A 27,343-nucleotide genomic window follows, 5' to 3' on the forward strand; every position below is an offset into this window, starting at 1 on the left:
AAAAATAAATGAGAAAAACACATTTACATTTATTGCAAATTTACTTGAAAATATTTTGGGTGTAACTGGTGACCATTAAATGAATATTAGGAATAAAAATGAAAAAATGCAGAGGAATAAATTTAGAGGAATATAATTCCTTATCAATTTTGGTGAGGAATAAATTTGTTCTATGTTCCTTTAAAATAAAAGGAATAACAAGGAATGGAAAGGAAAAACTATTTCATATAAATGGTAAAAATAATTAGGAACAGTAAGGAATGCACTATTCCTTTGTATTCCTTGGTCACCAGTTAGACCCTTTATCAAAAAAACTCAGACATTTGCGGAATGACATTTTTCTTTGCATTCCATATATTTTTTTATTGGTAAACTTTTTGTGGAATTACGTTTTTCCGCCGCCATTACGCAAATGATATAACCTCTTTAATCGCTGTTGCTTTTCTTTTATGAGACCGTTACCCAAACGTTTTGTGGATTAAAAGTGAATTTATACAGCTAATTTAGTTCAGCTTGTTTAAATATATAATTACGTAAAAAATTATTCAAATCTGAAACCTATCTATTAATAATAGGAATCCTAATTAATCCCAAAGGATGTGAATTCCATTTAAGTTGAAATGTTATGTATTTATTAAAATAGAAAAGTTGTGACTGTTCATTTTAGTATCTTTTCAAAATAACTATATTTAAATTGAAGGAATGTGACTATTTATAGAAAAGTTGCGACTGTTCATATTAGCATCTGTTCAAAATAATTATCTCTATTTAAATTAGAAAATGTGATTATTTATAAAAAATTGTGACTGTTCCTATTAATATCTTTTAAAAATAATTATATTTAAATTAAAAAATATAATTATTTATATTGAAAAGCTGTGACTATTCATATTAAAAGACAAATTTTTAAATTGAAAATATGTGACTATTCAATCTAATTTTTGATTATCTATAAATAGCATAGCTCCATGGCTTTCTCAAAGCATAATTTTCATCTTAATTTCTTCTAATAGATGAAAAAGTGTGTTTTTTCTTTCTTTCAAATTTTGTATTTGTGATCATGTATGTTCGATGAACACATGATTCATGTCCTATATTTTCATACACTTACTTTATATAAAAATATTTGATCGTGTCACGAAAACCAGTAAATTTTGGTAACATAATACTTTTAGCGATCTTTGACATTTTTACTTGACCGTATCTTTTCCATGACCGTATTAATTTTTTTCTCATTCTCTTGTTTTGTTTCATATTAATGAAATCAATAATTATATTTATTTCTTATTAAAAAGTTATGTCTTTTTATTATATACTAAGATGTGTCTTTTTATTATTTATTTCAAGAGTTGTTTATTAGTTAGTATTTAAATTTTATAAAAATATGTCCGTCAAATTCCAAACAGTGTTGAAATGTTATATATCGTTATAGAAATTTTATTTTTTGTTAAAAATAGTATCTTTTCATTATTATATTAAGATGTGTCTTTAATTATTTTGATTTAAGAGTTATGTATTAATTAGTATTTAAATTGAAAAGATGTAATTGTTTAGATGAAAATTTGCAACTATTCATATATGTATCATCTCAAAATAACTACCTTTAAATTGAAATGATGCGACTATTTAAATTGAAAAGTTACGACTATTCATATAATTATCATTTCGAAATAATCATCTTTAAATTAAAAATATGAGACTATTCATATATGGAAAGTTGCATCTCTTATTTTTTTTATGTAAACATTTATGTATTTTAGTTTTTATTATTCTTATATCTATTTATTAATATTTCATAAATGTTTTTAATTGTTTTATGTTTTATATCTAAAAATCAGTATATTAAAATGAAAATTTGAATCTCTATGTTTTATACATGAAAGTTGCATCTCATAAATGTTTTACATGAAAAAACCCAAATAATTTTGAAAAGTTGTGTATTTTATAGGAATTTTATTTCTTATTAAAATTTATATCTTTTCATTATATACTAATATATGTCTTTTTATTATTTGTTTCAAGAGTTTGGTATTAGTTAGTATTTAAATTTTATACAAATATGTCTGTCTTTATTTGCATATTACACATATCTAATGATTTGTAATACTAACTAAATTAAATTAGGTTATGAGGCATTCATACTTCTTCGTTGATGACATAATAAACAATACATATTTATTTAAAAAATAATAATGTTTAAAAAGAGACTTTTAATTTATTATAAAGTGATATAATTTAAAATTTTAGAGTAACTTACCTAATTTAATAAAATATGTATAATTTTATTGGTATTGATGTATTTGTATTTTAGTTGTAATTTGAAACTATAAAATATACATTTCTAATATTATCTATCAATAAATAAAATAATATGTTCTACGTTTTGACATAAATATTTATTTGAAAATAAAATTAAGTTTTTATTTAGAATATAAATTATAAAATGATGCATTTATTTTAATACATGTGTTCTATGTTTTGACATAAATATTTATTTGAAAATAAATTATTTTTTATATAAAATATAAATTATAAAATTATGTATTTATTTATAGAAGAATAAGTTTCCACGCGATATTGCGTGGGTTCCTTACCTAGTATCTTTAGTAACAAAGTCTAAAATGCTATAAGTTCAATATTATTTGAAGCTATTTTCATGTAAATGATTCAACATTCTAAAGATTAATTTTAGTATTGAGTTTTTACACCATTTTAAGCCTATCACACTAACCACAACTTTCATTTCTACCGTTTCTAATTTAAAATTGTGATTAGCTAGAATAAATCAACACGGTCCCGGTTTCAATTTCTGTTGGCCACCTTGCCTCCTAGATCGTGTGTGTCCGGATGCAAGACCACCATGGTTTTAGGTATGGTTCATGAACTGACCTGGATTAAACCATTTTTCTCCAAAAAAAAAGAGATTGTGATTAGCAAATGTGCTTATGTTACTGTGAACTACATGTAGCCAATTCCAAGAATATGAAGCCAACGGGAAAATGCCAATCTTCTACTTTACTAGACTTTTTCTTGAATCAGTTTGACAACAAACCAACAAAATAGACAAGACGTTGTAGCCCAATGGTTAGGACGGGTCCCCGCCTGCACCCAGGTAGGGGGTTCGATCCACGCCGGAGGGAACTACCTTGCAACGCTCTTGTCACCCACACGGATATGGGCCATGCTTTCGGCCCATTTGAAAAACTGGGAGGGGCGTCTATCCGTGGGCATTCCTTCCCCTTGGGGATTAGTCTGGGCCTTCTGGGCCTGGGATACCCCCAGGTTAAACAAAAAAAAAAAAAAAAAACAAACCAACAAAATAAGTATTCATTTGTAAACGTTATTTTAAAAAGAACCAGTTTTTTCAAAGATCATTCCAATTTTTTTTAATTTACAAGCTCGCAAAACAAAAATCACCCATATTATAACTCTTTAACCAACGTAAATTAGACTCCTAATGGGCTACAAATGCTTATTAGACTCTTGTCGTTTTTATTACATTCCTTGACCAAACGGTCTTCCACCACTTCCTCCTCGTCGCTGCCGCAATGCTTGCAAACCACCTTGCACTTAACTACACTGCCATACACATAAAACCCAGGTTGAACCATAGCTCGAACCACACTCTTATACCGATCCCCACCAGTTTCCTCCATGTAAACCGGATCAAACCGATCATCTTTCTCCACGCGAAAGATCTGCAAACCCGGGTTCACCGAGTTAGCCAATAGATGAACCAACCAAACACTCTTCGACGCACCAAAGAAAGCCTTACAAAAGAAAAGGAAAAAAAAAAACGGTTCAATTACTTTCCAATAAACCAAATGAAAATTTCGGTTTACTCCTTTACCTGTAAAAGCGGTTCAGGCCAGGCTCGGTTCCAACAAAGCAACGAAACGACGTCGCTCATTTTCCGGTCACAGAACCGGCTAAACTCCTCGGAGAAATGCTTGGTCCCTCTGCTCAACACCTCGTCCCACGTGAGCTCCATCAAGACGTTAAACGAAGCGTAGTTCGACTCGCAGCGATCAATCGGGTTCAAGATCCGGGCCGACCCGTTTTTCTGAAACCCGGAAGCCTCGAAGTCCTCGAAGAAGGCTCTGCTGAGGATGGCCTCGAGGTAAAGATGAGGCTTTTAGGGTTCTTGGCGAAAGAGTTGATCTTTACGTCGAAAGGCTGGAGGAGGAGGGAGAGACGCTCGTAGACTTTCCCGCCGACGGTGCGGAGCTGCGAGGCGAGGGCTCTGCTCAGGGCCCTGATGGAGGAGCGGGACTCCGACACCGAGACGAGGAACTGCTGGATGATCCGTTCGTTGAACCGAACAGGGACGTTGCTCTGTTTCGTCTTGTTGCTGCACTCGTCGAGGCCGGATTTGAGGTTGTGGCAGTAGATCTCGAGCTTGTTGAGCTTCTTCTCGAGCTCCGACATGGAGGTTTGAGGCGGGAGGCTTCGACGACGGCGTCTTCTTTCTTCTTGGTGGCTTGGATGAGCTTGTGGGAGAGCTCAGCGACGGCTAGACGCCACTGCTCTTCTCTTGAGGCGTCTGCGGCGGAGGAGGAGGAGGAGCGCGGGGGAAGGGGGGAGGGTTTGGGGCTTTTGCGTGTGAGGGTTTGGAAGATGGATTTGATGATGAGGTTGGGGCTGGAGATGAAGGAAGTGTTGTTGCTGTTGTTGGTGTTGTTGGTGTGGCTTTCGAGAGGTACGACGGAGAATTTGTCTCGGTGAGAGTGGTGAGGACGGCACTTGTTGCACGAGACTGCTCCTCCGTACTCCTCGTCGTTGTCGTGGTCTTGTCGTTTTCTGTTTCCGTTGTGGTGGAGAGGGGTTAGAGTGTGTTGGTAGCTGTTCTCGTTGCTGCGGCGGCGGTTGTGGTGACGGTGGTGATTTGGAGTGGCGGAAGAGCCGCCGTCGCTGCTTGGTGTCGTTGCTCTGTTTTTGTATCGTTCTTCGTGGAAGTCGTCTTCTTCGCATTCTGGAATCTGGATGAAATGAACAGAGACAAGTTAAACGTAACTTTTCTTTGTGAAAATTCATATGCCAAACTGAGAAAAAAAAAAGGAATCTTTGGATTTGAATAATCGTCAGGTGACACGATATGAAGTTCTAATGGGAATCATTGAGATCAAAATGATGAGAACCTTTTGACGATAAAGTTATCAGAACAGTTTCTTCCCACTTTTTCATGGAACCGAAAAAAAAAACAATAGTCTGATACGTAACGCTCTCGGGAAAACAGACAAGAACAAGGAAGATTCGAGCTATACAAAATCAATTCCACGATTTTTGAAATAATAGAAGAAGAAAAAAAAACATACTTTTTTGTTCACAGAGCAAGACAAAACAAAACAAATTTGAGGTTTGTGTGTTCTTTTAATTCCTCCGTGTTTTCATTGAGAAACAAAGAATAGAGATTTGAGTTAGACTTACGGGAGTGAAATGAAGGGAAGGGTGAAGAGATGGAACAGGGGATTTGGAAGGAGAAGATGAAGACGACGGAGCCATTTTTTTTCTTTCTCTGCTCTTTTTTTTTCTGTTAGCTTTAATACCTCACTTTTTTTATATATACACCCACTACTAGAGTCTCATGATAATATAAAAAAGTTCAAGTCAATTTGTTAATGAAACAATAGTATATTAGTAGAATGATGATCCTTTTTTTGGTGTTGAGGCGGTAAGCTAAGTCAAATATTAAATTTGTTTCCATCTTCGTTCAAGCCAAGTCCAAGACGTAGACTATGCTCTCTATATTAGACATGTTTTGTTGTCGTCGCTCTGAAGATTTTATCTCTTTGTATATACATTTGAATTCACCTAATATTCAACACTACATTCATTAAATCACACATGGATGATGGATCCGCCAGTTTTGTCATATACACAAATTAGTTCAACACTATAAAGCTTATTTGCTTTTGTTTAGCTCTCTGCAGGTTTTCATAAGCACTTATTCTAATGTTGCTTTTCATGAATTTTATATCCCCCAAAGTTTTCAATTTAAACTATATAGACTTACGTGTGTACGTGTGTGTACATGAAATGTAATGATTGTAGTTTCCTTGGATATGTTCTTTCGCTGTCTATGAATAATCTCAGCATCTTGTGATCATTTCTTATGAAACGAACCACATGGTTTTGCTAAAAGCTATTATCATCTGCACAAATAGCAGAAGAACAAAAAAATGTTGTTGAAGGAATAACAACCACGCTGCACAATGGTTAAATGTTAAACACATCTCAAAATAAGACACTAGTATAAGTTTACTCACCTAGTACTTTCGTTTTATTTCCATGACTTGGTAATACATAACCTTGAAATTATACAAAATACAAACAAAAGTATACGTACGTGATACATGTGTATATTAACGGGTGTAACGACAATTCCCGTCAGGAAAAAGAGAGAGGGAGAGGTGTTCTTTTTTCTTTTTCAATCTTTCCCTTTTTCAAATAAAGTTACAAAACAATTTGCTATATTATTGAAATGCATTGCGCTGTACATAGATTTGATGTTTGCAAGTTTTGATGTGAATTCTAAGAGCATCTCCAACCCAAGACCTTATTTTAAGGGGAGCAAAACCTCAAAATGAAGATTTGAAGGTTGATTACTCCAACCATGAAACTTCAAAAAAATTTTCAAAAATTTATTTATTTAGACTATAGTCCTTGACATTAATAAAAATTACTAATAATGATAAAACTTCATAAATATACACAAACATATTTTTAATATATTATACAACACACAATATTACAATTTTATATAATAAAAATAATATAAATTACATATATTATAAAACAACACACATACCGATTAGCCAATAAATTCTGGTATTTGGTAGCACTTGTAAAATATGTATATTTAAATATTTATATAATTTTTTTTAGTTAATGTTAAGTTTGTTTAATGTATTTTATTTTGTGTGATCTTTACTTAATATATCTTTCTATTTGTGTGAATTTTATTTTGATATTATATAATATTTATTCTATTTTATTTTATTTTGGTGTGTTTAAGTTATTGTAAATAAAGTTAGTAGATATATTTGTGAAAAAAATAACTGTAAGGACTAAAAATAAAATGAATAGTAGTTTTGAGGTTTTGAATAGTGAAACCTCAAATTTGAGGTGTCACTATTCAAAACCTCAAAATTTGAGGATTTGAGGTTGAGTTGGAATGACAAAAACCTCAAAATTTGAGGATTTGAAGTTGGGTTGGAGATGCTCTAATTAGAAATGGTGTTGTAAGAATTAGAGTATCTCAACCTACTCTATTTTTAAATTCTAATCTAAAATAATTTTTGGAATAAAATGCTTATATCCGACTTTATTTATATTTACAATCAAGTAAAAAATAGTTTATCATTTTATTTTCACTTTAAAATTGAATAGTACTGGAGTAAAATTCAATTTCATTGCAGAATAGGTTTTATAGCTTTAAAGAAATAGAGTAGATTTTTGTGGCAGTATATAAGATGAAAATGAAAATATATATACAATGTCATACCAGTTCTTTTTTAGTTATCCACATGTTTACTGTTCCATTCACCATTTTAATTAAGTTTCACATTATGTGATATTGTGATCCTTGGAAAATTGTTTTTTCATAATAAAGAATTTAGATATGCAGTTCAATAATTCGTTAGATCTCGTGAATATGAAAGAAGAAAAAATAGATATCAAACTGCTTAAAATGAGAGATATGAAAGTGTGTATTTAATATTTGTTGCTTAGTAATAAATACTAGAGTAGGGGGAATTGTCACATTAAATACTGAGTGAGAAGAAAGCAGCATCAAATGCAAATCCAGCTAACTCATTTATGAGATTGGTTGACCCACATTACCAAACAAAAACTTATTTTGGCCTATGACATGTTAGATTGGTGTGCCTTATTCATTGGTTCTTTGCAGCTCTCAACTTTAATTCTCATTCTATAATTCATGTGATTGTGGTTCTGAAATTAATAAACAAGCATGAGAACCGAGGAAGCAAAGGATGTATCAAATTGAGTAATAAAATTTTAAGCATTCTTGGGTGATATTGTGTAAAAGCAGCTAACACAAAAATAAAAATATAACAAGGGGCATGTGACAGGTAATAAATGGGACAATGAGAGGGCAAGATCGTCCAAAAAGTAATAAATTTTGAAGAGGTTTTTGGTTTTGGGCTCTGAAAGCTGGCTGACTTTGCGTGACATGTCCATATTCACCACCGGTTGGATCATGTGCACGTGACGCCTCTTTACATGCTTTCTCATTAATTTCTCTTTTTTTTTTCTTATTCTTATCAGTATTTCTCCATTAAAAAAAAAAATTATCACTGATCGCATTAAGATGGTCAGACCTCTCAGGATCCGGACAGCCCAACACCGCAGGGAACTTCGGATCACGACAAACGCAATCGTCATCTGTTTTTTCCAGTGTTTTTAAAACCGGACCGGCGAGCGAACCGGAAATATTTTGGGTCACGGGTCATTGTGGTTCGACCTGGTTCGACCGGGGTCGATTAGATTAAACTGAATTTATTAATTTATAAATATTATATATTTTTTTCAAAAAATAGTCATAATGTTTAGAAAACTTTCAAAAATAACAAATTGAAATGTGATAAAAATAATAAAAAAATTAATAGTTCAAATCTAAAGTCAATAGGAAAAAAAACATTTAAAGTTTATTCTCCAAATCTTTGTCCTTCTAAATCTTCATCACCTATAAAAGTTATATACACATTAGTTACAAAACTCTATTTTGGTTGCAATTTGTGACAAACAAAATAGTATATATGTTAAAAAGGGAGAAAAAAATAATTATTTTATTAACAAAATTTTGATTTTTATACGAACCAGGGTTTCGTCGGTTCGTTGGGTCACTCGGTTCCCGGGTTTTTAGCGGTTCAACATGGGTTTTTAACCGGTTCAACTTTAGTTGGGTTTTGACATTAAACCAACCCGGATAGGTGTCCGGTTCGCGGTTGAACCCGGTCCGACCGCCGGTCCGGTCCGGGTTTAACAACACTGGTTTTTTCCCATGTTGTATTTTGCCCAACGTACATTTTATACACATTAGACCTTTTTACTTTTTCTTGACAAAAAAACCTTTTTATTTCTTCGCTTTTGAATTATTAGAATAGATATTTGAACATTACCAAAGAAATCTCCACAGAAAAGCCTCATTCATATATAAGTAGTCGGGTTTTAGATTGCTAATTCCAGGCTATGATATTTGGTTAGTTGGGTTTGGGTTGATAGAACGAGGTTTAGGCGTCATGGGTCCAACAAAAGGCATATGTAAAGCTTTGAAGAGTCAAACCGGAAGTGGTTTACTTTTTTCCTCTTGCAACTTTGAAGTCGTGGATTAAGCAAAAAAAAAGAAGGAAAAAAAAAACTTGCAAGTCGCGGAGAAGCGTTCTATTCTAATATGATGGGCTCAAGTAATCCTAAAGAACTGTTCTCGAGCCCAATCTGATGACTGACATAGTGATTAATTTATAGCTGCTATACGAGTCAGATGGATATCTTTAACACAATCGGTTCTTAACAAATGCTCTTTGACTCAATGGACCACCTTTTTTTGGACAACTTTAAAGCTCATTCACAAGAAAATGCAATAGCGGAATCATTCACTCTCTTTGTATTAGTATAAATTTTCTGATATTCTGCTGTCTAGTTTACTGCATCACATGTTGCCTCTCTAACGTAAGAAAGAAAACTGTTAAAGAAGTTAAAAACCATTCATGCAATGCAATGCCTTTTCAGAGAAGAATGCTGCCGACTAAAGCCATGAGAAGGAAAAAAAATGCTGTTCATCAACCATTTGCTTCTGTTTCAGCTTTGTTTCATACTTTCATGTAAATGTTCTAAACTGCTTCACTCCTCAGTCCGAAAAGTTATCAAAGGCAGAGGAAAAAGTGATGAGATGAACAAGTATTGCTTCATTAGTTGTTGCTGAGATCTAAGACAAGTATGGTGCAATAGCATCTATGGAATCTTATGTACAAAGTGATATAGAAGAATCCAAATAAAACATTTCTCACAGTTTTTGTCTTTTTTTTTTTGGTCTCTTTAACTACTTTCTAAATACTAAAGACATGTTCTTCTCCTGATCTCTGATGAATATGTGTGATCCATCTTCTCTTACTCTTCTCGGTCTTCCCCGAGTTCCTAGCCGCCACATGAGCAATCTCAATACCTCCGGTGACTGGAAGAGTCACCGTTCTAACAACTTCCCTGCCTCTTAAAGCCCTTCTCCAAGCTAAAACACGAAGAACTTCTCGAAGCATAGCCAAGTAATACAATATCTAAGTGGTGACACAACAAATCTATTACATTACACGTCTTGGCTTTTGTTTGGCTGGTGTACGCTTGTTCATCGCCTAAAAACTAGAAAAACCTGATAGTTACTGGAACTATAATTTTATATAAACACGTACTCAACTCTTGGAGATATTGGTCTATATCTGCAAATAACGTGATGTATGATGTTGGATGCAACGTGTAAAACAGTCCTTGTCCATGTTTAGTGTGAAGAAACCAGACATCAACATATAAGTTGTTATCTAAATGATTAAAATTATTGTGCTCTTGAATGATCGTTAAAACATTTTTAACAATCTGTCCTCAGTTAAATATAATATGATAACCTATCCTTGGGAGTGTAGGATGCTTTTTTCCATCCAGTAAAATGGAGATTGTGAAGGATAATGCATAAAATTCAAACAAGTGAATCACAACTCCAAGAACACTAAAGAAAGATATAAAGTATAGAACTCAAACATGTGAGTATTATCCCCAAGTGGAAGATGTCTTTTAAATCACATGATGATATCATATCATAATGCTATATACATTGATGGTGACCAATGCATTTAACCTATTGTCTCTGCTGCCCATAAATCCAACTATGTGGGACAAATACAAACTTTTTATAATTCCTATGTCACTTTGACAACGACTCTATAGGCTGTGGTTTAAAGAAATATTAGGTCATGTTTATTCCTTTTTACCCACACCACACTTAGGGATGTCAATTTGGACATCATGTCATTGGTCACCCATGTCCAAACCCATTTGAACTAAACCAAATTAGACCAACAAATAAAGATATCCAATTGGGTTTAACCAATTAGACCCAAATCCAATGGTCTTAACCCAAATGGATATGGGCAGCCAAATGATACAAAAATCATAGGATTTTATTTTGAGGAAAAAATCAAGTTTTCCCTCCAAAACCGTAAATCGAGATTTCTTGACAGAACCGTAAGTTGAGTTTTCCCGTCAAAACCGTAAAATGAAGATTTCCCGCCAAAATCTTAAAATCGAGTTTTCGAGTTTTCCCGTCAAAACAGTAAATCTAATTTTTCCGTCAAAACTGTAAATCGAGTTTTCCCGTCAAAACAGTAAATCTAATTTTTCCGTCAAAACTGTAAATCGAGTTTTTCCGCCAAAATCGTAAAATCGAGTTTTCCCGTCAAAACCGTAAAATCGAGTTTTCCCGTCAAAACCGTAAAGTGTGGCCCACACTTTCTCAGAACAAAGTGGGATTAAGCATTGTAAGCAGTTTTTCCAATACATTTTCAACATTTAAGTTTAGATGATAGTAGTACATAAATAAATTTGGGCCTTTTTAACGGGCCTGAGTTTAACGGGCCTTAGATCTACATAATGTCGTGTCGACACTTGTTGTTTCGTTTAAAGGTTCCCAAACGCACCCACACACTCCGATCTCAATTTCAAAAGAGAGAAAGGAGAAAAACCCGACCCGACAACCCGGAAAAAAAAAACTCGTAAAATGGGAAAGGACGGTCTGAGCGACGACCAGGTCTCGTCGATGAAGGAGGCTTTCATGCTCTTCGACACAGACGGCGACGGCAAAATCGCTCCCTCCGAGCTCGGGATCCTGATGCGATCCCTCGGCGGGAACCCGACCCAAGCCCAGCTGAAATCGATCACCGCCTCCGAGAGCCTGACCGCCCCGTTCGATTTCAACCGATTCCTGGATCTCATGGCGAAGCACCTGAAGACGGAGCCCTTCGATCGCCAGCTCCGCGACGCCTTCAAGGTGCTCGACAAGGAAGGAACCGGGTTCGTCGCCGTGGCGGATCTGAGGCATATCCTCACCAGCATCGGGGAGAAGCTGGAGCCTAATGAGTTCGATGAGTGGATCAAGGAGGTGGATGTTGGATCCGATGGGAAGATCCGGTATGAGGATTTCATTGCCAGGATGGTCGCCAAGTGAGATCTACCTTTTTGTTTTCAAAGTTTGAATTTTTATTTCAAGTATGTTTTTAATTTTTTTTTTTTTTACATAAAGTGTCACTCTTTATGCTCTTGTGGTTTCGTTGGTTTTGGATCAATTAATCTGATTGATACCAATATGTTTTTACTGTTCGTTCTTTTTGTTATTTTGTTTTACTAACTCTATTGTTGTGTGGTGGTGATTCCTACTTTTTTTTTTATTCCAAGGATGTTTAATCTACGTTAAGTTGTTTCACTCTTTATAAATTTATAATTCGTTGGTTTGGATCATGGAATCTAATTGAGTCCAATGCGTTTACTTCTCTAGCTCTTTTTATGTCGATTTGTAACTTGGTTTCAAGTTCTACATCATACAATAGACCGTTTAGTAAGCAGAGTATCCCTTCTTGATTTGGATGCTATCTTCTTGTTTCATACCCTTTGCGATGTGCGATCTGTGATCACTGACCAGGAACGTTGTGTTGTTATCTGAAATGTAAAGCATAATATTTCACATGGTGTAGAGGGGTTGAAGCCAATCATGTGCTGTTTCTGTATATGAGAAGTGTAGACGTTTCTTCTCATCAGATGAATTTTGAATCAGCTTATGCCCTGACAGTGTATTTCAGCTTTTTGTTATGCTAGTTTTTGTCTCGGCTTCCTGGTTCTTGGCTTTGGAGTTGGTTTTTGTTATGATAGTAGTTCTGTTATATACATATCGTAAGAGATAACCGAAATTTTGATCTGAAGCAAGTTTGAAATTCTGATTTGATAAAAGTATACTCCTCGTGTTCTTGTGTTACTTATTGAATTGTGTGAAAAAACTCAAATCTCTCAATTTTAATGTTCCAGTTAAAAAAACAGAGCCATACTTGTCTAGTCTTGAAAACAATTGAAAACAAGATTTGGTTAAGCACACTCTGACTAAGGGTAATATACATAGCCCGGGTTATACCCGTTGAAATAACTAAACAGAGTTTCTTATCCTTTGTATCTCACACTAACAGTTTGTTTCTTATTTCACTGTGTTATATAGCTCATCATGCCCTCCTGCCCAGGTGAGTAACATCTCGTGAAGCAAGCCAGTTTCCTGAAATGGCTACTGTTTGTGTGTGCTATCCCTATATGGGATTTGTTTTATTTTAGTTATATAGTGTGAATTGCTTTTTTTTTTCCTAATGGTCACTGATGCAATATCCTTTTGTTTTTGTTGATTTGTGTTTTGGAGTGTTCATTGTAATGTGTTTCGATCTTGAAAGCTTTTCTACTCTTTTTCTTCTTCTTCGTGAGGATTACTTAAGCTTGGGAATTTGGTTGGATCAAACCTCGTCTGGCAAGTATTTACATAGTTGTTACTTATTCGAATTAGCTTATGATGAGAGCTTGTTTCTCTGACGAATGGGTTATGAGACAAGGGAAGTTTTATTTTCATCCAAGATGGATTCGTCTGATCACGCGTTTGCATGTATGGGCAAAAGCACACCTTTCACATGGATGCTGGTTTCATGGAAGATCTTGCCTCCTGAATCCATCTCTCCGTGAACTCTGAATTGGTATGTTTTCTTTTCCTTTTATGTAGTGTCTCTTTATGGTTTGAATAGTTGCATTTCTGTCTCTTTTGTTTCGCATTTTTCTTAAAATTTTAAAATTAAAGTTGATGAAACTAGTGTGGTTGATATTCTGCCAAATGGATAGTGAAACTATAGATTTAATAGAATGAAGGAACACCATAAACACTATACCCGTTCAATGCCTTGTTGGTACATTATCTCTTTAGATCTATGCTAACGTTAGTTGTTTTCTATCTTTGAGAGGACCTGTCTCAACGGAACAAATATAGGACTTTGTCTCCTTTCCATATAAAGATCAGAAGATCCATTTGGAAGGCTGGGCTTATACTTGTATAAATTACTTACCTAATCTGAAAGCAATTTATTAGATCTCACTTATCTATAAATGTTTTTAGTTTGCATGTCGCAATGTTTAAGTGTGTGTGTTTTATGCAGACGTATATCTTGCTGTTCCTAAGCAATATACTCATTATGTGATTGAATTCATACTAGGGTTCTTACATTTTGAGCTATCCATGTTTAACACATTTGAGATTTTTTTGTGTTATTCTTGGAAATATTGTGTCCACTATGTGAAAACTAGAATAACATGAAAGAATATGAGCTGGTTTCCATCGATAGCAACTAAGTTGGGACCATTTCGGAAAGAGAAGAACTGTATATGATGCCTAAAGTAGCATCTTTGGACTTTGGTAGACAGCATATTGTTCAAAAATCTTATCATGTTTTTCCCTCTCTTTAAAATTTGCTTAGCTTCTTGCTTTGTTCTGAGAATCTCTCTTGTCTGTGCAGGTTTTCACTTTGAGCTATCCACGTTTAATGCATTTGGAGGTTTTGATTCGTGAAGTTGAGTGGGCACATTGTGTCAAATATGTGAAACGTAGAATAACGGAAAAGTATAGTATATGGGTTGTTTCCAGAAACGTGTACTAAAGTGGGGACCATTTCAGGAGGAGGCTTTTCGATATCTTGATATAAATTTAGCATCTTTGGACTCGTGCACTTGCAAAGCTCTTCTCTTCATATGCTCAAACTATTCAAAAATCTTATATTCATATCTTTTCCTCTCTTCCTTTTTCTGATATTTGCTCAGCTTCTTGTTGTCGTGAGCAGTGAGTCTCTCTCTATTGTGCAGCCATGGGAGGATGTCTCTCTGTCTCGATGTCATGTGACCAAATGGTGAATCAAGTCTCCAAATGGTTATGCCTCAAGGGAAGTTATATTCACAACCTCGCTGAGAATCTAGTGTCTCTCGAGAAAGCCATGGGAGAGCTCAAGGCAAAGCGAGATGATGTCCAAGGAAGGATACAAAGAGAAGAATTCACTGGGCATCGTCAAAGGCTTGCTCAAGTCCAGGTATGGCTTACGAGGATCCTTGACATCGAAAACCAATATAATGACCTTCTTAGTACTAGTAAGATCGAGCTTGAGAGGCTGTGTATGTGTGGATTTTGCTCTAAAAATTTGAAACTAAGCTATCTTTACGGGAAAAGGGTTATCTTAGTATTGAGGGAGGTTGAGCGTCTTATTTCTCAAGGAGAATTTGATGTGGTGACTGAGGCAACTCCTATACCTGAGGTTGAAGAGTTGCCTACTCATCCCACAATTGTTGGTCAGGAAACAACACTCGAAAGAGTGTGGAACCGTCTGCTGAAAGATACAGTAGGGATTGTGGGTCTGCACGGTATGGGTGGTGTAGGCAAAACCACCCTTCTCACGCAGATCAACAACAAGTTTTCCAAAACAGGCGAAGGGTTTGATATTGTGATATGGGTTGAAGTCTCTAGAAATGCTTCAGTCCGTAAGATTCAAGAGAGCATTGCTGAAAAACTAGGCCTTGTGGGGAAAGAGTGGGATGAGAAAAACGAAAAAGAGAGAGCTCTTGACATCCACAACGTTCTCAGGAGGAAGAAGTTTGTGCTGTTGTTGGATGATATATGGGAGAAAGTAAACTTATATGCGGTTGGAGTACCGTATCCGAGCATGGAAAACGGATGCAAAGTAGTATTCACCACCCGGTCTCATGACGTATGTGGGCGTATGGGAGTTAATGACCCAATCGAAGTCGCTTGTCTGGACCCTGACAAAGCCTGGGACTTGTTCAAAAAGAAAGTCGGAGAAAACACACTGGAAAGCCACACAGAAATTCCCAAACTCGCAAGACAAGTCGCTGACAGATGCCGTGGCCTACCATTAGCACTCAATGTCATAGGCGAAACTATGGCTTGCAAGAACACAGTACAAGAGTGGCATCTAGCACTTGACGATTTGAATTCATCTGCTCAAGAGTTCTCAGGCATGGAAGATGAGATTCTTCCCATTTTGAAGTATAGCTATGATAATTTAAAGGGTGAGCAAGCGAAATCATGTTTCCTCTATTGCTCTCTGTTAACACGTCGTTTTAAAAAAGAGACATTGATAGAGTACTGGATATGTGAAGGATTCATAGATGAAAAGGAAGGTAGAGAGAGGGCGTTAAAACTGGGTTATGCGATACTCGGGACTCTTGTCCGTGCAAGTTTGTTGGAGGAAGACGAGTATGCACCATATTTGAGACTTCATGATGTAGTACGGGATATGGGAGTATGGATAGCATCTGATCTAGGGAAGCACAAAGAAAGATGTATTGTGCAAACTGACATTGGGTTACGTGAGATGCCTAAAGTAAAGAAGTGGAAAGATGTGAGAAAGATGTCGTTGATGGGTACTAGTATTGAGAAGATATCGGAGAGTCCCAACTGTCCTGAACTCACAACTCTCCTCCTAGAGTGGAACACACGCTTAACAACAATCTGTGGTGATTTTTTTTGGTCTATGCCTAGGCTACTCGTTTTGGATTTATCATGGTGTGGCTATTTAAATGGATTGCCAGAGCAGATATCAAGATTGTCTTCTCTGCGATGTCTTGACTTGTCAGAGACGCAGATAAATCGACTACCTGATGGATTCCAAGAGTTGAAAATGCTAATACATCTGAATTTGGAGCACACCAAGGTTGTGAGTTGTGATGGGATATCGAATTTGTCGAGATTGAGAACATTGAAACTACTAGGATCCGAAGTGTGGCTAGATATGAGCCTAATGAAGGAGCTGCAGCTCTTAGAGCATCTGGAGTATGTAAGCATAAATATGTTTTCTAGTTTGGTTGGGAAGCTATTGTTATATGATCCCAGAGTAGGGAGTTGTATTCAACAGATTAATACTGTGGACCGTCCAGAAGAAGAATCAGTGGAAGTATTCGTTTTGCCAGCTATGGATACTCTCCGACGAATCAATATATGGAATTGTGGAGGGAGGGAGATAGAGGTAGTAGAGAAGACACCACTGAACAAAAGTCCTACAAGTCCTCTGTGCTTCTCAAATCTCTCGCATGTGCAGATAGGAGAGTGTGATGGTCTCAAAGATTTGACGTGGCTGCTGTTCGCGCCAAACCTTACTTCCCTTTATGTGTTACAGTCAAAACAACTAGAGGAGATAATAAGCAAAGACAAAGCTGCGAGTGTTTTGGAGAAGAAGGATACTCTTGTTCCTTTCAATAATCTAACGGACCTTCATTTGGCTGATTTGCCCGAGCTGAAGAGCATCTTCTGGAGTGCTCTGCCTTTTCCACGTCTGAAATCTTTTGGCGTCTTCGAGTGCTTGAAGCTGAGAAAGCTTCCATTAGATTCAAAAAGCATCTTAAAGGTTGAAGAATTTGAATTTTATTGCAAAGAAGAAGAGTGGATGCAAGGTATTGAATGGAAGGACGAAGCCACGCGAAACCGTTTCTTACCTTCATTTAAGCGGCATCCAAATCGTTAAACTTATCTGTGGAGGAGAGTAAGTTTGAAGTTGTTGAAATGATTCATAACTTTGCATTATTCTTTTGAAGTTATTGTAGATCCTTTAAATCTCAGTATAGTTGCATTGGATACTCTTTCTGTTGCCTCTGCTATATATGCCTTACCTACTCCACAACTTCGCAAAGCAAACAATTGAAACAAACCACCAATTATTACATATGAAAATGTCAATCTGTTATTTCTTCTAATAATTTGGTTGAAATGGATTATTCTTTGTAGGTTAGCTTTTGCAGTTCTTCAAAAGAGTTAATATTTCTAATAGACCTATGAGCTTACCTTTTTCTTTTAATAAAAGTCTCAAGCTTAACTATTATCGATTCAATGTGTATCAACAACACGTTTATTTGTTACATATTGATAATAATAACTTACTACAAGACCTGAGTGTTTTGGTCAGAAAGTCTTAATAAAGGCAAGGTAGTTGCTTTTGTGCTTTTGAAAACATTGTATGCGGTGTAAAAGCAGCTTCATGGGTGGTTCATACTTCGATAATTATAGTATAATACAAAAAGACCTCAGTTTTTTTTCGTGAGAAGAACTTATAACCGTCTCTCTTCTCGTCTGATCAATGATGGCAAGACAAACTGACGTGTGGAGAAGGGTCGAGGAGCTGGAACGACTTGAAAGCTTAAGCATAGACATCTCCTCGAGTTCAGCTTTGGAGGAACTGTTCAGCGCTGATGAGTTGGCAGGTTGTATCAAAGAGGCATGTATAAGAGATGTTAGAGAAGAAGAATACAAAACAATTGTTTTGCCAACAATGGAGAGTCTCACTAAGCTCATTATAAGGAGCTGTGATATATCTGAGATAGAGATTGGGAGGACGCCATGGGACATTATTCGGACTAAGGCAAGACTGAGAAACCTCACAAGTGTGATTGTAACTGGCTGCAATGGGCTAAAGGATCTGACGTGGCTGTTGTTTGTTCCTAACCTTACTCATCTCGAGCTTCGGTGTTTAGAGAAGGTAGAAAAGATTATAAGCGAGGAGAAAGTTTCAAGTAGTGTAACAGATGAGCGGAAAGCGCGAGGTATGAATATTACTTTTCAGAAACTTGAGAGGCTTGACTTGATCAACTTACCGAGGTTGAAGAGAATCTACTGGAGTCCTCTGATCTTCCCTTGTTTGAAGAAGATTGAAGTAGAAAAATGTCCAAAGCTGAGGAAGCTTCCACTCAGTTTTGAAAGTCGTGTTGGTGGTGAAGACCTTCTTATAAAATATAGAGATGATCAGTGGTTTAAAAGGGTTCGTTGGGAAGATAAAGGTATGTTTCTTACCTTGCTGTGAAAAGGTATGTTTTATGAAACATACCTTTGTTTTGTTTCATTACTATCATATTTGTTTTCTCTAATCTTAAAATTTTCACCTTCTTTTGCTTGTCTCAGCTCCTGACCTCGCACTCAGACAGCAACAGGTCGTGAAGCAAAGCCAGTTTCCTGCAGTCGCTACTGTTTGTGTTTACTATCCTTCTGAGTTGTCTTTTTGTTTGGACTACAGTGTGTTAATGGTGTGCTTAGTCTGTGGTTGAATATGGGAAGACAGACTCCTTTTTCTTCTATCACTTGGTTTTTTATAAGCAAGTTTCAAAATTTCTATATATTTTCTCTATTACTTGTATTATCTTGTTATGGTTCTGGTGTGTCTTTGGATTGTATTTGTCCCGTTCAGTTCCCTTTCTTTCACCTTGTTTCAGTTTACATTGATTTCCTAAATTTATTATGGTATATGAAATAGATAAATAAACTGTTTATGCAAATATAGTTAGAGAAAACGTACCGAAGTCAAAAGTTTTGCGTCCTCTGGTCACGTGGCGAAGCTAGTTTGGCCAATGAGGCTGTTAAGATCTCATGTTTATGTGTGTATATGAGTTGTTTTCTATCTCTGGCTTTTGTAACATTTTTCAGGTTCTTGCGGGCTACTTTTGGAATTGGAACTCTGCAAGTATAGATGGGGTTGCAAAAGGAGAGTCATGCGCATTTTGTAATTTAAGAAATACCCGTCAAATGGTAATCAGTCATATCTCTTCTTTTGTTTGATTATTTTATATTTGTCATTATCAGATTTTAGATAAAATACCAATTAGTCTTGGACTAGTAGCTCACCAACTCCACGGGCAGATCATCTCAACCTTTCTCTATATGCTTGTGTTTCTGATCTGTTTCTTTTTTTCTTTACTTTTTTTTGAGCTGCGATGGGAGGTTGTTTCTCTGTCTCTTTGTCATGTGATCAAGTGGTGAATCAGTTCACTCAGTGGTTATGCCTCAAGAGCAGTTATATTCACAGCCTCACCGAGAATCTTGCTTCTCTTCAGAAATCCATGGAAGAGCTAAAGGCCAAGCGAGATGATGTGCAAGCACGGGTCGACAGAGAAGAGTTCACTCGGAATCGTCCAAGGCTTTCCCAAATCCAGGTATGGCTTACTAGTGTCCTAACCATGGAAAACCAATATGATGATCTTTTGAATTCTAGTCAGCTCGAGCTTGAAAGGCTGTGTCTATGTGGTGTTTGCTCTAAAAACGTGAAAATGAGCTATCGTTATGGGAAAAAGGTTATCCTAATGTTAAGGGAGGCTGAGCGGCTCAGCTCACGAGGAGGATTTGATGTAGTCACTGGGGTAGTTCCAGTAGCCGAGGCTGAAGAGTTGCCTACTCAACCCACCCTCGTTGGTCGGGAAACAATGCTCGAAGAGGTATGGAACCGTCTAATGGGAAAAGTTGGGATCGTTGGTCTGCATGGTATGGGTGGAGTAGGGAAAACCACCCTTCTCACGCAGATCAACAAGAAGTTGTCAAAAACAAATGGGTTTGACGTTGTAATATGGGTTGTGGTGTCTAGAATATCAGATATCCGTTAGATTCAAGGAGACATTGGCAAAAAGTTAGGCCTTGAGGGAGAGGACTGGGACCGGAGAAACGTATACCAGAGAGTTATTGACATACACAATGTCCTTAAGAGAAGAAATTTGTCTTGTTGTTGGACGACATATGGGAGAAAGTGAATTTGCAAGCGGTTGGAGTCCCCTTTCCAAGCAAAGAAAATTGAAGTGTAGTAGCGGTGATCCAATCGTTCTCTTGACGTGTGTGGACGCATGGGAGTTGATGATCCAATCGAAATAAAATGTCTAGCACCAAAACAAGCCTGGGATCTGTTCAAAAATAAGTTGGAGAAAACACACTGAGGAGCCACCCGGATATTCCTGTGCTACCACTGGCACTCAGTGTCATCGGTGAAACAATGGCCTGCAAAAACACAGTTCAAGAGTGGCGTCTTACTATTGAGAACACTGAGACTATCATATCCCACATTGCCTCTAGATCTCAGCTTACTAGAGGAACTGCAGAGCTTGGAGTGTTTAGAAGTTTTGACCACAGTGATCAGGTCATGTTTGGTTATGGAGAAGATGTTATATGCTCCCAGGGTGGCGAACTGTATTGAAAGCGTTAATATCGAAGGGCTTCATGAAGAATCATTCACAGTAATGACTTTGCCAACCATGGCTAATCTCTCTTTCCTCTCGGTGTGGAGATGTGGGATGAGGGAGATAAAAACCCCGACGACTACATGCTTCCAAAACCTCTCCACTGTTGTTATAGCAGCATGCAATGGTCTGAAGGATTTGCTCAAAACCTTACTAAGCTAGACGTTAGTTCCTCAAAGAAACTAGAGGATATAATCAGCAAAGAGAAAGCTACTAGTAATGTTACAGAGAATGATGAATGTCTTGTTACTCCGTTTCAGAAACTAGAATATTTGGTCTTGAACGATCTACCTGCACTTAAGAGTATCTACTGGAGTCCTCTGTCTTTTCCCCGTCTGAAAGAGATCTTCATTAAAAAAACTGCTTAGAGCTGAGAAAGCTACCATTGGATTCTAAAAGTGGAGTTACTAATGAAGAACTTGTCATAAAATACAAAGAGAAAGAATGGATGGAAAGGGTTGTGTGGGAAGACGAAGCCACTCAACGCCGTTTCTTACCTTCCTGCAAGCTTGTGGAGGTAACTGTTTTTTTCAACATTCGTATTGTTCTGTTCTTCCCTTTCTTCTACCCTTTTTTGTGTCCTTAAGTGTTCATTGGATTTGTATTTTATAATATTACCCTTTTATATATCCTCCATCTGTCCCATATTTCTGAACTAAGAACATTTCTAACTCTACTTCATAATTTACTGCAAAATGGAGTGGGAAATGGAGTAATGAAGAAACAAAAAATTGAATACTCCATATCTAGAGTAAAGAGATTTTTGTTTCTTCATCACTCCATTTCCCACTTCATTTTGCAGTAAATTATGAAGTGGAGTTGGAGATGCTCTAAGCTTTTGAGTTTAATGCCTGAAATTTGTGTGAATAAGCTTCTTTTTTTTTATCTTGGTTTTGTCAGGGTCCTTGATAATTGTCCAAAACTAAAAATCAAAGATGTGGAGCGCTGCCTTGAAGATGGTTGTAGCGCTTTTACAGAACAGGAGAGTGATCTTGGCTTATTATTGCACATTAACCTCTTCGAAGCTCAGAGAATGTTCTGTTTCTTCTATCATAATCTCCCATGTTACTCGGATGGTTGTTCAGTTTCACACTACTTTCACCATTTTATTTTAGCTTTGTTAAGACTTATCTTTACAGTATAACTTGATGAAAGCAGAATTTAGTGTCGGTGTATAGACACATCATGCATGGATCTAGAAACTTGTTTCATATTGATTGGCTATCTATTTTAATTTGAGTCTCTTTTAATTTGTTTTCGTGTCTTTTCTCTTTCTTTACCGTATGATTACTACTATAATTCAGTATTATTGTTTCGAAGAAGACATATAAACCAAAATGCAATCATAACTCCCATTTCCATATACATCTCACATTCTTATAACAATGTATATGTAAATGAAAACAAAAATAAAATAAAATGTAAAGTGTAATTACAAGTCACAACTTGAGCGCCCTACAGTGAAATCATGAGTGTCGGTGTGCATATCTGTTTTTTGCAAAATGGTTGACTTATAGTCATACATACTGATACAGTCAACTCAAATTAATAATACATATTATATATAAACCATATATATATATGATTCCTTATTATTGTTTTCCGAAAAATATCAAAAACTCCGTTCCGTCACGTACCAATTATAAAATTTCGGATGTCTACATCTCACTGGTTTACTTTCTATCTCTTGAAATCACTGGCGAACCTACGTTCAGCAAGTTGGTAGCAAATGCCCCATAAAAAAAAATCAGACTTTGTTGAATACACCTAAATGTTAGTTATTTTCTTTTAGCAAATAATATTTTAGTTACATTTTTAAAATTTATATGGTATTGCCCCCACTAAATTATAATCCTACATTGGCCTTTGATTGAAATGAGCAGTGAAACATTACAAGCAAAACTAAATAAAGGTCATTATTTTTTTTTGAACCTTAAGGTCATTATTACTTTTAGTTGAGTTTCTTTGAGTTACTATTGGTCGATCGAATTGCAAATCATCAGTAATTTTTCATATTTAATGATTCATACAACATGAAAATAATTAGTCGTTTGGTCCATGGTATAGATTAAAGCCATGCATTTAGACTATTGTTACGTATAATAATTAATGATAATTAGTGTAGTAATTATTAAAATTTTATCTGCGCCCATTAATTACATATATATTATAGTGGTGGGTCTAAAATGATTTACTGTGGCAGAGTATACATACTATGGACATTATCCTAAACTCTAATATGGAACCAGAAAACCACAATATATATATGATATTAAACCTTCTTGTTTACACATACAATTTAATTAAATAATAAATAAAAAAGTTAACTACATTTTTGTTTGCGACATCTAATGTCTCGCACATGTGCATCTTTATAGTGACACATAAACATACATATAGCTAGTATTTTGGAAATTTGGATCACTATAGTAACACATACTGAAAATCATTACTGATAACTAGAAATTAAATGTGATCACAATGGAATGACTTATTCCTCGTTTTGATATATACTATGATGTTCTACGAATTGATCAAAGATTTCTTATTGGATTATTTTTAGCCGAGTTAAAAAGAAAGGATTATATTTAGCCATCCATGATCGGTTTCACACTTTCTAGCCACCTACAGCATCATGTTTGGTAATTGTAAGATCAAACCGAATGGTATGTAGAATATTGGTAGAATCTTTCACTTGGAATGTTTTCACATGTAGCAAGTTTTTGTCATGGGACAAGAAACTGACAAAAGAAACAAACTTCCCCACGTGGTTCAATTCTTATGACTTTCCGTAATGATTAGCGTTATGAGACATGTTGTGAACAAATATATATTCTCGTCAAATGGATATACACCACGTTGTCATGCGCCAACTCCCTAGAAAACCCTAAAACTCAAAAGCCTTGGAGTTGGACCGTTCACTAAGACTTCAATTATGCAATAGTATATAAAGAGGTAAAATAATTTATCAGGCCTTCTACTTAATGTGTCATGATAATCATTGTAGGATATAAGATAATACTATAGTAGCGGATAGTTTTTGAAGGTAACTAAATGTGTAGATTTAATTAGAAAAGTCTGCCACCTTGGCCCATGCGTATGTAGGATAGTATAATTAGTTGTCTTGAACGATTATACATACAATTGATTATTTTTCTTCTTTAATAAATCAACTGATTTAAAAGCGAGGTGGAGAAATCTTCTCTCTACAAGCCATCTTTTTTCGATCTCAGTTTCCGACCGACGACGGTGTGCTTCCATAGACACGTCGTCGGTCAGGATTCTCTGCTTACCTCTGATTTCTTCTATGGCGACGCATCTCCTCTGGTTAGTCGTGTTTTTTGGCTTTGGCATGGACGGCTCCGATGGGGTTGCATGTCCGGCTCTGATTCCGGTGCTGCACCCTCTTCATGGTGGACAATCGGCTTTGACTCCGGAACCGTGCCGTTTTCTTCGGTGGTCGCCGGCTATCGTATCCTTGGAACTGATCGAGCGGTATCAAGTCTTGGTTCTTGTGTTCGGTGATCGAGTTTGGATGAGATCGCGAGTTGTATCGTTGAAGCTCTCCAAAGCTCAGATGTGAGGGTGGTAGTTGCTGAATCTCTTTAACTTCCAATATTTATCGTTGGGGGTGATTTTCAGTGTTTGTGGTCAATTCCCGGTGGTGGTGGTCAATTCCCGATTGATTCCGGTGGTGAAGCGATGAGCTTGGTCGGGTGTGTGTAGGTGAAGACGTTGGTAGCTCGTAATTCCGGTGCAAAGTTGGTGGTGATCCGATTAGGGATCCCGGCGGCGAGTTCACCCAAAAGAGATGATGACGTTTCAACTATTAGACACGCGTCCATTCTTTGGTTCGGGTCAAACACGTGGTTTGGTGATGGTTGAGATTAGAGCACTCTCTGTTTTTTTGGGTTTGGAACTAGTTAATGGTCTGGTGGGCCTGTGTTGTTGTATATATTATATGGGTTTGCCTTTTAGGCTTTGTATGTTTCTTTCCTATGGCCTTATAGGCTTTAATAAATTATGATGGCAGAAAAAAATCAACTGATTTAAAAGCAAATAAAACCACAAGAGGAAGAACTAGATTCTCTCTCTAGATAAATCTCTCCGCCTTCTCTCTAGAGATTTTCGCCGTGATTAGTGTTCTCCGGTCGACGGGTGGGCTTCCACAGCCACCACCGTCGGTCCGGCTTCATCTTTTTCTTCTTTTTAGTTTTTTTATGTTGTTGTTTTTCTTTCTCGGCGTCACCTATCCTCTTGGCGGTCGGCCGGCCTTGACTCCGGCGTTGTGCCTTGTCTTCTCAGGCGAACGGTCGGCTTCTGACTCTGCGTCGTACGGCACATGCGTGATGACGGCGGCTCTGTTTTGGGACTTCCAGTTTCTACTTTTGATTACGATGGTATTTGTGAAGGCTTTACTTCCAGAGGAGATCCCGGGTACCGATGGATGCTCTCCGGTGAAGAAAGCTCAGGTGATGATGATGGTGAAACCAGTGGCTTGGAGGAGATCTCGAGATTGTCTCGATGAATCTCTCCAATAAAGTGAGCCATGGTGAAACCGATGGGTGCGGCGGCAGCAGAATCCGGCGAGTCCTGGCGAGACCACTGGCGGTCTTCGTTTTCTCCGGTGATGCATGTCGGCTGGGTCAAGACTAGCGTCAAGGTGACGCATGTTCTGGATGGTGTCTCAATCGTGAGCGTATGTCTACTTGGTGCGACGCGTGGCGTGAGGAGCGGTTTCGGTGGATTGGATTTTCCACCGTTTTTCCTTTTTATGTAGTGGGCCCGTTTGTTTCTTATAGTTGGGCCTCTTTGTTTGTTTACTTTATAGGCTTCGTCCTTTTAATATAATCCTTTTAGATGGCAAAAGAAAAAATCAACTGATTTTTTTATCATGCTACAGTTTAAATAAAAAATTAAAGTATACTTAATAGAATTTCATTGAGATTCTTCTTCTAGAATCCAAAATTATAATAATAGCTTTACTATATTTGTTCATAATTGTAACTTGCAATTTCAGCAGGATCTATGTGAAAGTATTATATTGACCATTTTGTGGTTAATTGTAACGTATAATCTTGGATTCGATATAAAGAGAAATTAGTATTTTATTCTTATTTCAATATTCAACATATATGATAGGTGGCCCGATGAGAGCTCACATTCACCAATCCAAACCAGTGTTTGGAAACTGGATCCGGACCTGCGGTTGAACAGTGAATTCGGTGACCCAATATAAATTTGATTTAGGTTTTGTGAAAAACTTAAAAATTAAAAACTCGCAAAAATCCACCAAAACCCAAAACCCGCTACCGATTGAACTGATAAATAACTTTTACATTTTTTAAAAGATTTTAGTTATGTTTTTAGATTATATTTTTTATTCTAAATTTCCAATTAAAAATTAGGTTTTTCAGTTTTTTTTGCTAAAATTAATTTATGTGATTTAATATTAGTTTATTTTTGTTAATTATTACAATGATGTTTTACTTTTGGTTTATTTTGTATTTAAAATTTAATTTATCATTCACATTAGACATAAATATTTATGAATTTTATTTTTGATTTTTTAGATGTCACAACTCTTAATTAGTTACATTTTTTTAAATAGTCTAAACTATTTTTTGATATTTTGTATATCAATGAAAGTAAAAATATAAAAAGTAAAGTTAAGTATTTTCTAAATATTTTTAAACATAAAATATATACATATCCACACTATTATTTTATCTTTTAAAATACATTTAGAAAATATTAACCTTAATTTCTATATTTTTATTTTCATAATAGAAATATTATTATATAGTAAAATTAATTCATTTATTAACTTACGGTTCACTCGCGGTCGACCCAATAACCCAGTAATCCGGTAAATCGTCCGATTCAGTGTTTGAATCGGTTTTTAAAACATTGATCCAAACCAAAACTTTTATTCGTATTAGTATACTATATATTATATACATAACAAGAGAAAATTATAACTTATGTTAAAATAGTAAATAATAATTATTGAAACTTTACGCATTAGTTCCAACCATTCTATCCTAGTAATCAACTAGTGAACTCGAAACACCTCTTTGCTATGTAGAAATCATATAGTAATAGCATGGAATTGGTGATGATAATTTAATTTCAGTATCAAATAGGTAATAGACAAAGAGGAAGTGGGACCTAAATGATACTTTTGGGATCACGGTCTTTTACTTTTGCTTCACTTCTA

General features: G+C 36.0%; 4 protein-coding genes and 1 pseudogene across 4 annotated transcripts; 4 read left to right on the forward strand and 1 right to left on the reverse strand.

Moving 5' to 3' along the window:
- Positions 1–3,326: 3,326 nt before the first annotated feature.
- LOC108832369 (IRK-interacting protein) lies at positions 3,327–5,582 on the reverse strand. Its single transcript, XM_018605885.2, is given in 5 exon segments — positions 3,327–3,770; positions 3,851–4,125; positions 4,128–4,433; positions 4,436–4,979; positions 5,428–5,582. Coding segments are annotated over 5 exon segments (1,524 nt in total). The 5' UTR covers positions 5,503–5,582; the 3' UTR covers positions 3,327–3,446.
- A 6,114-nt stretch (positions 5,583–11,696) lies between these two features.
- LOC130510632 (probable calcium-binding protein CML13) lies at positions 11,697–12,472 on the forward strand. The gene has a single exon (XM_057007124.1). The coding sequence runs from the start codon at positions 11,786–11,788 to the stop codon at positions 12,230–12,232; it is 447 nt and encodes a 148-aa protein (XP_056863104.1). The 5' UTR covers positions 11,697–11,785; the 3' UTR covers positions 12,233–12,472.
- A 144-nt stretch (positions 12,473–12,616) lies between these two features.
- Positions 12,617–17,775, forward strand: LOC108840339 (disease resistance protein RFL1-like). The gene is made up of 2 exons (XM_057007122.1): positions 12,617–13,784; positions 14,595–17,775. Exon 2 carries the CDS (start codon positions 14,940–14,942, stop codon positions 17,601–17,603), a length of 2,664 nt encoding a protein of 887 aa, XP_056863102.1. The 5' UTR covers positions 12,617–13,784; positions 14,595–14,939; the 3' UTR covers positions 17,604–17,775.
- Positions 17,776–19,611: 1,836 nt separating this feature from the next.
- On the forward strand, positions 19,612–21,080 carry LOC130496095 (disease resistance protein RFL1-like; annotated as a pseudogene).
- Positions 21,081–21,170: 90 nt separating this feature from the next.
- Positions 21,171–21,491, forward strand: LOC130496099 (probable disease resistance protein At4g14610). Its single transcript, XM_056987876.1, has one exon. It carries the CDS (start codon positions 21,171–21,173, stop codon positions 21,489–21,491), a length of 321 nt encoding a protein of 106 aa, XP_056843856.1.
- The last annotated feature ends 5,852 nt before the right edge of the window (positions 21,492–27,343 follow it).

The sequence above is a fragment of the Raphanus sativus genome, chromosome 1 (assembly GCF_000801105.2).
Source record: "Raphanus sativus cultivar WK10039 chromosome 1, ASM80110v3, whole genome shotgun sequence".
NCBI classification, from domain to species: Eukaryota; Viridiplantae; Streptophyta; class Magnoliopsida; order Brassicales; family Brassicaceae; genus Raphanus; species Raphanus sativus.

Excerpts from the sequence above, each read along its gene's own strand:
- LOC130510632 (XM_057007124.1), top strand. The coding sequence starts at position 11,786 with ATGGGAAAGGACGGTCTGAGCGACGACCAGGTCTCGTCGATGAAGGAG.
- LOC130496099 (XM_056987876.1), top strand. The coding sequence starts at position 21,171 with ATGTGGGATGAGGGAGATAAAAACCCCGACGACTACATGCTTCCAAAA.
- LOC108840339 (XM_057007122.1), top strand. The coding sequence starts at position 14,940 with ATGGGAGGATGTCTCTCTGTCTCGATGTCATGTGACCAAATGGTGAAT.